Source organism: Callorhinchus milii, unplaced genomic scaffold (genome assembly GCF_018977255.1).
Source record: "Callorhinchus milii isolate IMCB2004 unplaced genomic scaffold, IMCB_Cmil_1.0 Scaffold1, whole genome shotgun sequence".
Lineage (NCBI taxonomy): Eukaryota > Metazoa > Chordata > Chondrichthyes > Chimaeriformes > Callorhinchidae > Callorhinchus > Callorhinchus milii.
The window spans coordinates 84,427,885-84,445,960 of record NW_024704742.1 but is presented as its reverse complement, the minus strand read 5'-3'; the positions used below and the strand labels follow the sequence as shown (position 1 = coordinate 84,445,960).

The 18,076-nt window shown below is 40.7% G+C and overlaps 1 protein-coding gene and 1 non-coding gene across 3 annotated transcripts in view; both read right to left on the bottom strand.

Moving 5' to 3' along the window:
- Positions 1-337: 337 nt before the first annotated feature.
- On the bottom strand, positions 338-409 carry trnaa-ggc. The gene has a single exon. It is a non-coding gene; the product is annotated as a tRNA-Ala (tRNA).
- An 11,578-nt stretch (positions 410-11,987) lies between these two features.
- Positions 11,988-18,076, bottom strand: part of ric1 (RIC1 homolog, RAB6A GEF complex partner 1) — a 96,952-nt gene continuing 90,863 nt past the window's right edge. For both annotated transcript variants that reach the window (XM_007906525.2, XM_042332637.1), the window contains exons 25-26: positions 17,484-17,672; positions 11,988-15,275 (exon numbers count right to left, since the gene is read on the bottom strand). In XM_007906525.2, the coding sequence (XP_007904716.1) occupies positions 14,978-15,275; positions 17,484-17,672 (487 nt within the window). In that variant the 3' untranslated portion in view covers positions 11,988-14,977. The remainder of the gene's footprint in view (positions 15,276-17,483; positions 17,673-18,076) is intronic.

The following is an 18,076-nucleotide window of genomic DNA, read 5'->3' as shown; positions in this document are numbered from 1 at the left end:
TGCTGACTGTGTCAGGCTCAGCTTTATATCACCAATGGAAACCTCACTTATACAGGTGACTTATCCTCCTCTTGATCTTGCTTCAAAAGTGTAATGATAATAATAATAGTTCTTGCATTTGATATAGCACATTTCACATCTTCTAGATGTCTCAAAGCGCTTCACAGAATAGACTGTAAAGTGAATTGACTGTATATTTTGTGGGCGAAATGCGGCAGCCAATTGCTCACAGCAGCGTCCCACAAACAGTCGTGGATTGAAGGGACCAACTTATTATTGGTTTTTTTCTTGAGGGATTATTATCAGGCATGTGGAGTAAGGAAACTTGCCCAAGGTTTCGCCCTGCCGGGAATCGAACCAAGGTCTCTTGCTTGCCAGGCGAGTGCTCTAACCACTGAGCTACAGGACTTAGAGTGTAGCTTTGTATCACCCTGAAGATCTAAGAAGGAGAATAAAATGTTTGCAACTGTGCATGTTTCAGAGTCTTCTCATTTCTTATCCAAATCGTTTGTGTAAAGAATGTATTTTATTCATTGACAAACACTGCATATGAGGATGTATTCATGATAGTGGGGAGCGGGGTATACAAAGCTGGCTTAAGTTACCCGAATGGAAGGTGCGAGCAGAAGACTGGGCTTAGGAGAAGGTATGGAGACAGTTGGTGTTGTGGTGTGAAGGGATTTGTAGTAACTGGAGTGGAGTGATCATTCCAATGCTCCACTTACCCGATTCTTCAGCTCTTCCCTTCGCAAACTACTGATGGTCCAGAACAACGCAGCTCGTTTCCTCTCCTACACCAAGTTCCACAAGCTCATCATCTGGTTCCACTGGCTCCCCTAGTCCTCAATTTCAAATCTCTCAAAGACCTCACCACACCTTACCTCTGTCTCCTACTGCCCCGGCCGCTCCTTCCATTCAGAAAATACCAGCCTGCTTCACATCTCCCATCCTATCAGCATCACCACCGTGTTTAAAATTATAAAAGGGTTTGATAAGATTAGCATAAATAAGCTATTTCAACTGGTTGGGGAGTCCATATTCAGGGGACACAAGTATAAAACAGTGACCAGAGGATCTAAAAAGCAATTTAGGAGGAACTATTTCACACAGAGGGTTTTACTGTGAAACTCCCTGCCTGAAGCGGTGGTTGAATCAGATAGCGTAGATACATTCAAGAGGAAATTAGACCTTCAATTGAGGGAAAGGGAATAGAAAGGTATGGTAGGAAGTAAGGATAGATGGGGCTTTGTGTGGAGTATAAACACTGACATTGACTGGTTGGGCAAGTGGCGTGTTTCTTTGCTGTAGTCTGTACAAAAAACTGCTCTGCTTGTGATATTGAACATGTCTGAGGCAGAGGTTTCTGTCAGAATCACACATTACTCAGCTCATGGCCAGTTTCCACATCTGACTTGGTGCAGCAAACCCACATCTAGAGTGAAAGCCTGTGTCCAACATCCTGAGACAGGCTCTTTCATAACAGACTTCCTTATAACATAGCCCATTTGTCCTCTTTAGCCACAGTCATCGTGTACTCTCCTTCTCAAGTTGGATCCTGATTAATGTAGCTGTGGAGCTGTTATCACATATGATATGAGGGGCTGGAAAATGTCTGAGGTCATCAGAGAAAGGGGTGTGAAAAGTGATTTCAAATTCTCAGTTAGAATAAGAGAGCACGCCAGCTATAAAAGAAAGGAAGGAGGCAAATTGAGAGAGAGCAAGAGAGAGAGAGCAAGAAAGAGGTACTTGACTTGAAATCGAGTCATCTGAGGTGAAGAAAGATACCATTAAAGCGTATGGTCTGGTTCGACAGTCTCTGAGAGTGATCACTTGTGAGCTGAGATGAAGTGTATGATGTGTGTTTTGCTGTTCCTTTCCTCCGTGCCTGGCTCTGTACTGCCTCAGGATTTATTGTGTGGGCCACCGTTCTACAAGGCAGTGACTGATGCTTGTCCAGACTCTTTCAAAAGACGCCATTATGTTGGTAAGGATTTAAAATCACTTCCATTAACTATTGTTTCTTTAACGCTGTTGCCCGAGTGAGTAGTGCTTCACAGGATATACTGTATATTTTGTGGGTGAAATATGGCAGCCAATTGGTTATAGCAGTATCCCACACAATCATGGTTGAGTGACCACATTATTTTTCTCTCTCTTTCGAGTACATAATGCCAGAAGCGCTTGAAATAAAACAATGGAATGAGAGCACGGACAACAACCAGTGATTACTGTGGTAAAAATCACAGAAATGTAAACCAGGGTGATGGAAGTAAGTATCAATTACCAGGGTACACAAATTCAGGAATGATATGGTGGATAGAAAAGGTGGAGAGGGTTCTGTTTATGTAAGGAAAACCTCGAAGGTTCAGCGCCTTGGGACATCCTCCCGACGTGAAAGGCGCTTTACAAATGTAATTTTGTTTTGTTATTGTTCTTCCCGGCAGCATCTCAAAATAGCAGTGGTGTGAAATTCTCTGGTTAGATGTCCTTAAGGAGAAACGGGTCAGAATAACATTTGGAGTTTGTTGCAGAGTACAAGGCCAAGATAGGGAGAACAACTTGTCCCAAGTCTGCATCCAAACTCCAGTTTATATCTTTAGATGGGTAAACGTTAGAGGTATGAGGACTAAGTTTAATGACGTAGAACACAGTTATGTTTTACTCAGTCATAAATCAGTTGAGATGAATCACAAATTAATCATAAATCACCTCTCCTTCCTTGAGCCCCTGCAGTGTGGTTTTCACCCTGCCCCAGCACAGACATAGCACTTATCCAAGTCACAAATGACGTTCTCTCTATCTGTGACCAGGGCTCCCTCTGCCTCCTCGTCCTCCTGGATTTCTCTGCTGTGTTCATCACAGTCGACCACACCATCCTCCTCCACTGCATCTTCTCCGTCATTGACCTTAGTGGGATTGCAGTCACATAGTTCGAGTCCAACTTAATCAATCGCCTCCATTTTATCTCGGCAAATGGTTTCTCCTCCCGCTCCCCGCCTGGTCATCACATGTAGGGTACCCCAGGGCCCATCCTTGGCCTCTTCTTTTCCTCATCTATATACTCCCTCTTAATGATTTCATCCGCAGACACAGGGTAAAATTCCACATGTATGTGGATGACACACAAATCTACTTTGCCTCCTCCAGCATTGACTCCAGGTCTGCTTTGTTCTTCCAAAAAGTCTTTGGCAGAGTAGCACTCCATTACAAACTGATTTTACTGGGTATCAAGAGTAGGATATGGATGTGTCTTAGTTACTGATTAAAGGTAAGGAAGCAGAGGGTAGTCACAGGGAAACTGTGTGAAAATAGGGGAATTACATTAATTGGAATACCTCATGGGTTGGTGCTGGGACCTCTCCTACTCTTGTATATTATAATTAGAGATTCTGTTTTTCAGGATTTATAAACATTTCATTTTTCAGGGGTTCGTTTTTAGCATTTTTTGGAGATCTAAAAAGTCAGGGTCTTTTGTGGCTTTCACTAACTTGTAATGAGAAGATTCAGACGTGCCTGTGCACATGGAGGGGAGTAAGGAGTCATATAGCATAGTGGTTAGCACGCTCGCCTCGCAAGTGAGAGGACCCAGGTTCCATTCTCGGGCAGGGTGAAACCTTAGGTAGGTTTTCTTACTCAACACGACTCTGTTTACCTAGCAGTAAGCAGGAACCTGGTCAATTGGCGGATCACATTCTCGGGGTAATAATCCTTCCAACCCCCAAAAAATTAATTTGGTCACTCAATATATGGCTGTTTGTGGGACTCTGCTGTGTGCAATTGGCTACCCCGTTTTGCCCACAAAATACAAAGTCAATCCACTCTATAATATAATCCGTAAAGCGCTTTGTGACAGGAGTGTTATGTTCCATTCCAGATCACTCCCAGACCTTAGCTGACAAAGACCACCCCGAGGAGACAGCCAACGTGAGGGAGCTCAGGAGGATGGTTATGAAATGTAGGCGGGGTGAAGCACTGCAGCAACGAATGTCAATTGAAACATTCTGTGCAATTGGCAGACTGGCCATAGACTGCTGTGCTAGAGGCTGCACCATAACCGATCTCAAAACACTCTGCCCAGGTTGACCGTACATCTGTTCTCACTCTTAACATGGACATGTGCACTCGACTGCCAGGATGATGGAAGGCGAACAGGATGGACGTTGGTCTTCTTTCGCCTAGCAAATTCTTATGTTCTTATGTTCTTACAACTTGAAAACCATATGACTTGAGATGTGGAATATCCCAAATATAGTTTTCTGTAATTTTTAATATGGTTATTGTCAAGGCCACTAGGCTGAAGGAATGAAATGACAATTAAATGATTGTAGCATTTCAGAGTTTTTTTCATTTCTTATCAAAGTGGTTTGTGGAAAGAATGTATTTTACTCATTGACATATTCCTCCGAATGATTTCTGTAACACTCTCAGTGTAACACCTGAGAGCTTCTGACAGCACCAGGCTGGTAATGCATCAATTTCTCTTAGCACCCGATTTTGCCCACAAAATACAGTAAATCCACTTTGCAGTATATTCCATGAAGCGCTTTAAGACGTCTCAACGACGTGATAAGGCATTATATTAAATGCAAGGATTATTATTTATCTATAGGCCTGAGCTCCTCCCCATTTTCACATTTCCAGCAGAGAAGGCTGTCAATGGGGTCATGCACAAACTAAAAATAGAGCACTGGGTTCCTATTTACTGCTCGGTAAACAGAGGCACGTGGAGTAAGGAAACTTGCCTAATGTTTCACCCTGCCTGGGAATCAAACCCAGATCCTCTTGCTTGGGTGGGGAGTGCTCTCACCAATATGCTACAGGACTCCTTACTAAAGCTGAGAAGATTAATGGGTTTCCTAATGGAAGCTTTTAAGATTCTGAAGGGCTACGATAGAATAATTAGAAATAGATTATTGCCAAAGGTTGGCAAATCAGTAAAGAGAAAGCAAAACCTGAAAAGAAGGCCAAAACAATTGAAGTATGGCACAAAATGATCACTTATGATCACTAGTGCAGCTTTTACCTACGTACATCAAGGAATACTGTCTAACATTTATTTCTGTAGCAAAGAAATAAAATATATGTGTGAATTCTGTAAGGGAGACCTTTTGCCTCTGCAGAATTGACTTAACATTTGCCTCTGCAGAATTGACTAACATTTGCCTCTGCAGAATTGACTAACATTTGCCTCTGCAGAATTGACTAACATTTGCCTCTGCAGAATTGACTAACATTTGCCTCTGCAGAATTGACTAACATTTGCTTATGCAGAATTGACACATGAATTTTATATCCTTAAGCAAGGTGATGAGTTTCCATATATGTCAGATACCTGGCTGAGCAAAATAAAAAAAATCTGACCGATTGAAGCGAATTTGGGATTATCTGTTCCTCTGGGTCTCTCTGATGAGCCAGCCTGGTTGTGTTGTGATCAGCAGTGTTGGGAGGTACTGGGCACCCACCTGGCCCAGGAATTGGCCAACCGAGACTGCCACAGAGGATTGACTTGATTCCAATATTCTGTTGGCAAGGCCGTCACTATGGAACCAGTTCCCTCCCCCACTCCCAGGAGGATAGTCACTGGTTAGTCACTTGACATCTGACAAGCGCAGGTTTGAGCCCTCACTAGGAACTACCTGTGAGCTATCAGGTGAGCAGCACAGCTCAGCATGAAATGCATGAGAGCATTGTTACCATCTTCCTGCCCATAACACACACATCTATACCCATATAGCAAAGATTCCACCAGTCAGAGCCACAGGGTTTGAGCAAAATCATCTTACCTTGATGCAAACTAATCGCCATGGATGCCAAGCCCTGGATTTATGTGTTCCTAGAATTCAAGTAAAACCTTCCAGCAACTGTCATCCCAAGCCTCAGAGGCTTCTCAACAGGTATTCAATGAACATCACAAGGACCTTTACAGGACAGCTTGTATCGTACCAGCCTCTGTGATATTCTAGGTGACTTCCCTGAAGTGCTGAGCCCCTGAAGTGCTGAGCCTCTGAAGTGGGGTGCATAAATCCCTCAGAGACCTTTTACAATACTGCAGACTGCCCATGTTACTGGGAGATGTTACATTCAGACCATGAAACTGATGTCTCTGGGGTGCTTTGGCCAGTTTCACAATAGAGCACTTAAATCTTGGACTAGTTCAAATTGTATATTCATAATATACACACTCAATTAATGTAACTGAGTTTCATTATTAAAAATATGATGAGGGATATAAGTCTCACCACACTTTCCAATTCAAATACAACTGCGATACAGCCAAAAGGACAACTATGATATATCAATGTGGTGAATAAAGTGGAGGAAGTCGTGTTTGAAGGAAGCATTCCCTAGACATCTGCTAGTCACGATTGTTTAGTAACAATTGTCACCACAATCATCATACACTTTGTCACAGATTCAATTTCACTTTCAGTCTCACCACAGTCTCAGATAAAAGATGAGAATATCAGCAAGAAATATTCTGCAACTAAGTTTACCAACTGCTTGATTTTCTCGTTGTTACTTGTGTAAAGTGGAGTCCTGTAGCTCAGTGGTTAGAGCACTCGCTTTGCAAGTGAGAGACCTGAGTTCAATTCCAGGCAGAGGGCGAAACCTTGGGCAAGTTTCCTTACTCCACACACCGAATAATAATCCCTCCAAAACCAAAAACAATAATAAATTGGTCATTTTCAATCTATGACTGTTTGTGGGACATTGCTGTGCGCAATTGGCTACCGCGTTCGCCCACAAATATACAGTCAATTCACTTTACAGTGTGTTCTGTGAAGCGCTTTGGGACATCCTCCCGACGTGAAAAGCGCTGTATCAAATGCAAGGATTATTATTATTATTATTAAAGATATAGTTAATTTGAACTTGAACTTGATTGAAAGGCTGTACTGCAATAAAAGATTTAATAAAAATTCAAATCATTAAATGAAGTCTTTTTGTCTAAACAAACCTTAAACCAAGCATGATGTTCTAATTCAAAATTACATGATGTACTTTAATTAAAGCTAGTTGGCATTTCTGAAGTCCTGGGATAGACAACACACAGTATAGCCAAAATGTCACAGTGCCAATCACAAGCGAGTACATATAACTTGCAATGTGAATGGGACATGGGACGAGGAATATGATAATGTTTTCAATCAGTAATGATAGTCTCCTGTACCCAATATCAGAACTGATTCAACAAGTCACTGAGGCATTGTAAATTGGGACCAAATGTGCGACAATGACTGGTGAGAAGCTGCATAGAAGTATCAATGTAAGACTCTTACTTTACAATTATACAGTAATACAAATTTACACGTATCCCAAAGCACTTAGCAATCATTGGGAGGGAGCCGAAGGAGGTGTAGAAGAGAAATATGACCGAAAGCGCGATCACAGTGACAAGTACAATGAGTAGAGAGATTTTTCACTCCATCGGTTTGGACTCTGTGTGATGCCAGCAGGTGCCCAAGGTGAGAGGACAATGTGTTCACGCCATGTATGGCTGTGTGCTGTTTAAATGTGCAATGGAAACACTGCTGATGGTTATAAGTTGTCTGCCTTCTACCATGTGTTCATTGGCAATGTGACCATAAAGGTAGGTTCAACTTCACGATATAGCGAGAGGAAATGCTGAATGCCACGTATCATTCTCATTTGGCAATTGGTCATGTAATAAAGGGGAGATAAGCTGTTTGAGAGGGTGCAAGGGCAAATGCGAACAATACAATAATTTCAGACAGGCACTTATTGATAAAAAAGGGCATATGTTTGATATCACTGTGGTTAGACAGTATTTGATATCATTACACTTCTAAAGCAGTCTGATATCACTGGATAAACAGCTGCATGACGTCACTACACTTAATCTGGACCAGATATCACTGAGGATATACAGTGGTCAGATATCACTGCAATACACCTCTGTTTTCCCAGCAGTAAATAGGAACCAGCTTGTTAGTTGATTGGGATTGGCAAATCGTTTTCTGGGGGTAATAATTCCTCATAAAAAATTGCTCACTCAATCCACGACTGTGTTTGAGACACCGCTGTGCTAAATCGGCTGCCGTGTTTCGCCCACAGAATACACAATCAATCCACTTTACAATATATTCTGTCTCAACGATGTAATAAGGCGCTATATCAGATGCAAGGATTATTATAATATACAGTGGTCAGATGTCACCTCAATTATACAGTGGGTCAGATACCACTATAGATATTCAGTGGGTCAGATACCACTACAGATATAGACTGGGTCAGTTATCACTACAGATATACAGTGGGTCAGTTATCACTACAGATATACAGTGGGTCAGTTATCACTACAGATATACAGTGGTCAGATATGATTGTAGATCTACATTGGTGGTTGCTGGATATCCCCAATAGGTGGTTTCTGATCCACCAGCAGGTGGCACCAAATACCAGGTCAAAGCAGATGCCTCAGTAATGTGTTCACCTCCAGCACAGCCTCACAACTTACTATCTGAAGGGCAAAGTTTTGTTTTTTTCTGTCAATTTTTTCGCCCACCTTCCCTAAAGATCATGAGATATACAGATGAAGACCTTTTGGCCTATATGATCTCAGTTTTCCAGAATACCCTTCCTGCTGTCCTTGCAGTACATTATCAAGCTGATTATTGAAACATGTTTTGACTGCTTTTTTCTTTTACTCAGGGACAGATCAACAGGCACCAGATGCTCTCTGTACCTCATGCAAGCCTTGACAGCTGAGTGTTGGCAGCTCTTTGACAGTGATGAGTATCACAGCTGAGCCTGATCCTCACCTCATCCACACAACTATTACCTTCCAACAGATGTCTCTGTACAACAAGGTCTCCCTAAACCAGGGCCGCTGATTACATTTGCAGCACCACAGTTGCTGCCGTGGCAGAAATGAGCTAAATCAACACAGGCCAAGGATTGAACTTAACACTTGAAGATTTCTGGTCCAAATACAATACAATTTACATTTATACAGCGGCTTTTATGTCAGGAGGACATCTCAATACGAAATACCGCTGCCTAGGCACCTCAGCTTGGGTGGGTGGGTGTGGGGTGGGGGGGAGTTGGAAGCCAAAGAGGGCAGGAAGGAGAAAGATGACCAAGATACAGACCTTAAATGAGGTGAGGGACTGAGCAAATCCAATTCCACCCTGACCCCCAGCTTGGGTCTGTAACTCTGTCTGTCCAGCGCCTTGAGACGTCCTCCTGACGTAAAAGACGCTATACAAATGTAATTTTTTTTGTTGTTGTTCCAGAGGGCCAAACAGACACTTTACCAATTTACACAGAGAACAGTACCCAGAGATGGTGAATGGACAAAGCTGCTGCATTTGCTCAGTGGAAGAGAAATGGAAAGTATTGAGGCCAATGCATCTTCAGAGCCTGCTTGGTGGTGTTTTGCCATTTTCAGAAAATGACCCACAAACTCAAAGCTGATTGTCAGGCCAGTACAGTACCAAACTGGTTATTGAATGGTGTTTATGACTCCCGTTCTCTTTTACCAAGGGACAGATCCACTGGCACTGCGTCATGTTAATTTTATAAAATCACTCTCAGGACCCAGTCAGTCGGAGGCAAGTTAATACAGAAGAACTGAAAGACTGAATCACAATGTTTGCAACATTTTTGGATAAACGAACCAATGTATCCAAAATTTGATCGATTAGAATAACATCTGATTCAAATCCGTACTCCAAATCTTAAAATGAAGAAAATAAAGCTGTAGGAAATAACTGAACAAGGCTGGGAACAGGCTTTGCTGCTGTGGCTTGACAGCTAAGATTAAAGTAACAGATCTGGACAGTCCAGCGCTGGTGGACAACTGTGGTTGTGTAACAATTCAGTCAGGTGTGTCAGGTGAGATGTAATGATAGATTCCAAACAATGCCAAACAGATAACAGAGCAGTGTTTATAGCTTCAGACCAGATAGTATATATTCAAACTGTGAAGTTCGTAACACACAATGGAAAAATCCAGGAATAAAATCATAACAGAAGTAGACAACCAGTGAATAAAGGTTGTTCCCTGAGCCAGGTGTAAGAGTAGATAAACTGGTTCCCATTTACTATACTGTCTCCACTTTAAAATAAGGACAGAATTAAAGGGCTGATCCAGTGCCTGGTGCTTTAAGCAGTTTCCGTCTCCATTCCTTCAGCCAGGCTTCCCCTGGTCTTCTTACCAGTTGAGTGTTGTATCTTTAACCCGACTCTGGCCAATTGCTGTAATTTTGAACTGTTAGGATTCTGCCCTCTGTGTATGATATCTGAAGAGATGGGGAGCACAGTAAGCATGATGTTTGAGAGGGTTCAGCCCTGCAGTATCACACTGAATAATCAGAAGCAAGCTGTTGGGGCTCAAGGCACAACTCACAATAATACTGATAATACTGGTGTTTAACTGATTAGTTTTGACGGAATGCTAATTTTGTTCCAGATCTCTCCTAGACCTCAGCTGACAAAGAACACAAAGGAGTTTGGGGAGATGCTCAAGAACTACAGGACCCAGAAACATGAGCTGCTCTCAGTATAGCAGGTGATGGGAGTGCGGCAGCTAATTCTGAATGATTACAGCGAGTACATCTGCCAGACTGAGGGACACCAGGAGGATGGAAACAGGCTCAGCAGAGATTTGGCTTGGAGAGCTGAGCAATTGTTGCTGAAGTAAACAGTATATATGGTCACGAGAGACAACTGGAGGTAATACTAAATAAACAGTGGCTAGAAGTACAGATGGTGTCGAGATCCACCAAAAAGTGGCAGACGTGTTGGACTAAAGGGCTTCTTGCCTAATCTTCAATATTTTTTGCTAATCGTACAAAACTAAGACACAATGAAAATGATATACACATTTATACCACTCAGGAAGAATTCCTATTCCTTAGTTAACAGTAATCTACTATCAACTGTCTGAATATTCCCTGACTTTAGCACAATGTTTGGATCCATTAGTGTAGTGGTTATCATACTCACCTCGTAAGTGATAGGACCCAAGTTGATTCTGGGGCGTGATGAAGCCTGAGGCAAGTTTCCTTACTCCACACACCTGTTTACCTAGTTGTTAGTCGATTGGCGGATTGCTTTCTGGAGGTAATAATCTCTCAAAAAAATAATTTGGCCATTCAATCCTCGACTGTTTGTGGGACGCTGCTCTCGCATTTCACCCACAAAATATGCAGAGCAATTTGAAAAGATGCTTTGAGCTAAACCACTGCCCAAAGTCGGTGCAACGGGATGGAAAAGGGGTGTTTAATTCCAAACCAGTCAATAGTTAAAAGATATTGGTTTATATCATAATTTTCAAATGCTTTTTTGAAAACTTATATAAACCACTGCATTCTATAAGGTTCTATAGGTGCAAAATTAGTGGCCTCGATAACTCATAATTTTCCAAGTGTTTAATCATTTCTTTCCAGTTGTCAGACTCCAGTAGTTTTCCAACAAATAGAGCAAGATGATGTTCCTCTAATCTTCTAGATTTTTTTTTGAAGGGCATCAGATTTGCCACCTTACACCCCTCCTGTTGCTGTATGTTTGAGGTGGTGATAGACTCATGGAACCTAATGCTGCAGAAGACATACATGGGCTGCAGAGTTCTGGGAAGTCTGCCGATTGGGCAGTGAGTGGCACATTGGAGTAATAGAGCCTGAAAGTGATGAAGCAAGAGAATCTCAGCAGTCAGAGTGAGTGAGAACGAGTGTAGCGTCCCAGTGTATTCCCATTGATCAGAACAAATATTCCCATTGAATTATACTACTCTCATGGTTCACAGCTGGAAAGAGTCAATCCTGAATTTTCTGTTAAGAGTAAAAAAGAATTGCAGGGACTGTTGTCAAATTTGATAGAATGTTATCATAACCCAAAATAAATTTTCCCCAATATATCATCTTTTACGGCAAATATTTAATTCCATCCACATATATAATTTGAGGAGTCAACCCATAGGTAATACAAATTACACTTTAAGAACAGCATGGAAACCAGAACAGTTTGTCAGTCAAAATGTTTTTACTTTATTGCTGTAAATCTGTACATGTAACAGAAAACAAAATAGATAGCTGATGATTTCTGATAGGAATACAGACAAGGACTACCACAAAATAGCATTGTGCACCGCAAAATGTTTTTCCAATGATTCTTGGAGAAACAACCCTAATTTATGCCCACCTTGCAAAGTTGCCAATGAAGTTCTGTCAGTCACAGAACATGTTAAATTGGCAGACTGCTGTTTCTTTTTAAACCATCTGATCTGTATATTAAATTGTTCTAAATATGGTACAGCAAGAATGGTGCTCATTTAAAAAAATAGCTTTGCTTCATTGATAAACCAAAAACTAGATCACGCTTTAGAAAGTTGGGAGTAAAAGAAAAATGCTCAACAAATCTGGATCCATCTTCTAATTTCAAGCTATTATGGGTTGTTTCCAATTAGGATTGCAGTGTTTAACACGTTAATATATCAGATAATAGGTTAGCAAAGGTTGTAAATATATTGTTCTGAATACTGAATACACCGATGTTGCATTACATCAGTCAGGTGCTTTCTAATGTAAGCAATTATAAATATAGTGCTAGAAATAACTGAATAGATGCAAATGTATGTAAAATAACTGATCAGAAAATAACTCAAATTGATGATAATCCAATATAATAATTTAACCCTATAGTATTCATTATTGATATTCACAATTTTAAAAATGAGAAGAATCTGACTTTACTTTAGTTTGAACACATCACTAATTGTATTATGTCATTTATTATGTATTCTCTAGGAGGTACATCTCTCATTAGATAATACACTTACAGCATGAAGCCTGGCTGGGCTACTGGATTTTTAACTTTCCTCATATTGGGATCTGATCAAACAAAATAAAGTGTTGTAAAGAGAATCCCTTTGAAATTAAACCTTTTTAAAATAATGCCATTTCAAACCTATTCTACAAATGAAGCAGCTTCAGAAGCAAGTATTTGTTTAACACAGTTCAGTTAGTATATCAGTTACCATTCCAGCTTAATCACTAATTTGGTCCAAGTCAAAATTTACTTATATTCCATTGAACTATAAAAATAGACTACAATTTGTTGTATAAAATAAGCAACATTTTGCATTCTGTTTGTTCAAATTGCACTGTAACAAATATACCCTATCATCTTAAGTCTTTAATACTGCTTTGGGTACTTTATTTTATTTATACTGGGATGTAGGGGAAACAGCTAAGTAGGTGGTACCATGTAAAACCTGCAGCACGTTAGCTCCAATAGGTTAGTGTCTGATAGCACTGAGTGAGGCGAGGAGAAGGGGTCGGAGGAAATCAAGTGTCTGGGTTTGTTCCCTTGAAACAGCTGAATACTTAATCACACTCGAGTTAGGACTGCTTTTAGTGAAAGCTATTGAAAAGCATGTCACTTGTTATTGTTCAGATATTTATTGTACATCTTGCCAAAACCTAATTAGCAAGTATAAACACATGATTACATAACTATTATATTTACATTAAAATATTTTTTTCATCTGGGAACAAAAAACTCGACATTTGGGGAAAGCAATAAATAACGGCATCTCTAAACTCAAAACCTGTTTAAAATAGTCTTCCTGATTATGTATAAGTTTCATTAAAAAGGGTCGTATTATGGTCCCCTCCCTCTACAAAGCAATGGTATTTATTTTACAATGAAAATCACACAAGGATCTTATAACAGGGTACAGTACCAAATCCAGATTCAAACAGCATCACAGTTTCCTAACATTTCACAGCTATTTTGGGCACATGCAACATGCCTGCATTAACAAATAACTGCACCAGGTCCTGTACAATATAAACAGCTGCTGCAATAGCAGGTAGGTTAGTGATTCAAAAAAAGTCTGTACAAAATACTTAGAACAGAAGATCACTTTGAAAAGCACCAACATAGCAGGTTTAAGAAATTAAAACTCTGGACACAACAGAGCCGTGTGCATATGCTGTGCACATCTTGTACAATAGTCTGTGGGAGTGGGATTATACTTGCAATAAATAGTGTCGAACTTCATCAAATCTCATTTCATTTCAAGCAAAGAGGCTCTCTGGTAAGAAATTTTGTTTAGGACCACTGCATCATATCCCAACCTCAGAGAGGGATTTTTAAGCTGTCACCACAAACATAGGTGAATCACAGCAGATAAAGTGTAACCAACTAGTTATGATATTTGACTCACAAAATCCACATGAGTTGTCAGGTTAAATGCAGCACAAAGAAACCCACAAAAACAAAAGTGTTAACTATATATCAACATGTGCAACTACCAGTGTTGCTGACCAATTACGAGCAGCCCTTCTCTCAGTTTCAACATTCTTCGCATGGCCTGTACACTCTGAACTATTCATTTGGATTTCTTCCTGCAGTAACTTGCTCTGGGCTGATTTACACAAATACTGCAATGGCACTTGGTGAATTTAATCTTGCATCAATGCCACCTTTGTGAGATGGTCTCACTCAAGCAAAGACTGCGTGCAAGGAGTCATGCAAGTGGTTCTAAAGTGGTGCAAAGGCATTCACAATATGGAGGACAAGAACCTGCCACGAACATCAGAAAACTCTTCCAGTTATTTCTATACGGGGCCTTTAATCAATGTGTTTTCAGACTCTGCTAACTCTGAAGACATACTACCACACAGGAAAGGATTACAATTTGCGCATTGCAGTATATCAGGGTGCTGAGAAAAAAATACTTGCTACCATGGAAATCCCTGGATTAAAACATTGTCTTGTTTCCCGTCAGCTTGCATATATTCAGAATACTGCTTGCTTCATAGTTTAAAATGTCACCCCTGCAAAGTAAAAAAGGTGAAGGCTGAAATGTTACTCTTATTTGGTGGTGGTGATGGCAATATCTCGGCCCAATATTCTCCCATGATGCATGGCAAGATACATACACAACACTGACACAAGGCACCGTTGATTCATGTCCCTTTTCAGTTCAGACTCTGTGAAGGAGTGTTCATGATAGAGAGCACTCATAGCTCCCTTCTTCTACTTGCTGCTGCTCCTCTTCTTCTCCCTGGCTGTCTTCTTCCTGTCTGCTGCTACTACTGATCCCACTAACATCGTTCTGGCTACTGTTGTTGTGGCTCACAGTATTTCTGTCCTCTGCCCAAGGGCTCGGTGGCTCCACTGCTTTTGATATGCTCAGGCGTGCTGAAGGCTGAAAGGCTTCAGGCTCAATCAGCTCCTCTGTGACCTCGTTCAACTTCTGCAGCTGAGGTTTGATGCGATTCAGAAATGGCTTGTATCCAGGGCTGGTGATACAAGTCAGCACAGGGGAACAAAACAACAAGTTTGTGCATTAAATAAACTGTAGTTATGATCTCATAATTGCATAACGTGCAGTGACCCAATGAAATACTTGTTCAGGATATACACAAATTTTGTTTTACAATGCCCAGACTGAGGTGGGCACTGGCAGCAGCCTTGAGACACCTCAAAGTCATGATAAGGCAGTATATCAAATGCAAGGATTATTATATGAATAATGCAATACTAATTTTACCTGTGAACTGAAACCTATACATTTTCAATGCAAGCCTCCAGCAGTTGATAGACTCAATTGTCTTTGCCCAATGAAACATTACTTGGTGGGTTGGCTTTTCCTTATCAAAGTACACAGATCTCCTCCCCTTCCACCAATTTCCCTTTATTGTCCTGATCCTGCTCACTGAACACAGAAACATTGTGGCAGATATCTGCAGCTCAACTCCTGCAGTATTTTATGGTCCATCATTGGGTGGGGGGGTGACTTAGCAAGTTGGATTTTGGTAACTTTTACCTCCAAGGCTGTTGAGGAAATTTACATCATTAAGTTACCCTGGGGCGCAACTGATATATTCTCAATGGAAGTTGAGTTTACCGCTTATTTTCCATCCGATTTTCTACAGATAGTCTACAAGAAAATGCTTATTGTTACGGAAGAAAATGTGAACGTACAGTAGAACGATACAGCAGGCCACAAGAAAGATTATGACCAAAGGCACAGTTGAAGAGATAGCTTTTAGGGGATTATTGAAAGCAGGGCAAGGTAGCAAGGCAACAGTTCCAATCTTAGTTTTACAAGAGTTCTAGAGCAGTGTTTCTTAACTGGTCCAAAAATCATCACAATTCTGTGATAACTTCATTATCAGTGAATTATTAACATGCTCAGTTAGCACTCTCACCCCTGAATCGGGTCATGACCCAACTGTGCAGCGCCTTGGGACGTCCTCCTGACGTGAAAGGCGCTTTATAAATGGAATCGTGTTGTTGTTGTTGTTGTGAATCTGAGGAAGTGGGTTCAAGCCAAAAGTCAGGGCTTTAAGCTAATCACCTGACTGATCCTCCAGTTAAGTGCTGGAGGAGTGTTGCACTGTCAGAAGCATTTTTCTTCGGTTGTGCTGTCTCATGTCCCTGTTCAGGCATATATTAAAAGATCCCACCAGGGCATCATTCACAGAATTCTCCTGGTGTCCAGCACCAACAATACCTCAGATAACATTGGTTATGGCTGTTTGTGGGATATTGCTGTGAGCAAATTGGCTGCCACATTCGTCTACAAACAGCCACTACACGGTAAGATCCTGCAGGGAGCTCAGACTTGTTTTGATGATGTAACAAGTTGTTATATCAAATGCAAGGATTATTATCAATCATTTACCCACTTAAGAAAAAAATCAAGCCAGTTCCTTGTATTAAAAACATTGATTTATACTATTCCAGAAGCCAGAGACATTAGTGAGTAGAAAAGTGAGTAATAAACCAGAAATAGAATGGCAAAGGGCTAGGATGTAAGGGGCGAGAGGATTCAATGGTTAGGGTGGGATGTGACTGTGGAGGCATTAATAATCAGGAAAAGGATCTTAATCTCAGGCACTGGGAGTGCAAAATAGCTTCCTTCTTTCCTGGCTTTAGTCTCTCATGGAACTCTGGAGCATGCATCACCCACAGCAGCTATATTAGTGGCATTTTTCTCCTTTTCCTTCCATTAATCGTGAAACATTCCCCTTTAATATTAACAACCAATACCAGTATACACAATCACAGGTTCGACATGTGACATTGAACAGTACTTGCAGCAAATTTTATTTCTATATTCTAGGAACATAAGTCAGCACATTTTAAACTGGTTATTCACTTTTAATAGCATTTAGTATGTACAGGGGACTCAATGTAATAATAATAATCCTTGCATTTGATATAGCGCCTTGTACTATTGTTTACCAGGTAAAGAGAGGAGCCTGAGTCAGTTAAGTATAAGAACACAGGAAAACAGGAACAAAAGGAGGCCACTCAGCCCATCAACTCTGATCCACCAGCTTTTTGAACCTCGGCAGGATCTCTTAATGCTGATGCTCACCCTTTCACTATCCCTTTAACCCCTCTATTTTGTCTATCTCTTGTTTAAACATCCCTATTGATTCTGTCTCTACACGCAGGTACAAAATTGGATTTGGTAACTTTTACAGAGCAACACTTACCAGTCTGTTGCAGCCCATCCATCGACAGCTAGGAGCCCATCCTTAATGCCCTGCAATACTTCCATGGGAATCTCAGAGTGCTGCAATGAACTCATGATCCGACTTATGACAGCAGAATCTTTGAGAATTAGTGCTGTTATTATACACCACTCCAAACACCCAGCCTCCATAAAAACGTACATCAGATACCTGAAGAAACAGAGGTATTACAGAAGGTTTAGAAAACCTACTGCAGGAAACTGGCATTTTAAGAACCTGCAGAAACATTAACCTTTGGATTCCTCACTCAAGTGAGCTGGTTATAATTATTTTTCAAAATTCATATTAAATCAAATATGCAAATCTTTCTACACACAAATTTAAACTAAGATAATCCCAGTTAAAAAAATATACCCACTAAATAGCAATTGTTCTCTTCAACTTCTCTATATTTTAAATCCAATTTTATTCATAACTTAAAAGTATTTTTGGTCCCTATATGTTTCAGCATCCAAGTAGTTAGGTACTGTTAGGCTCCTGTCAAGCCATTCGTGGAGACTTTAGGTGCATCAAGGTTATAGCACTAACTCTATGATTTTTCTCTAGCCACTGAT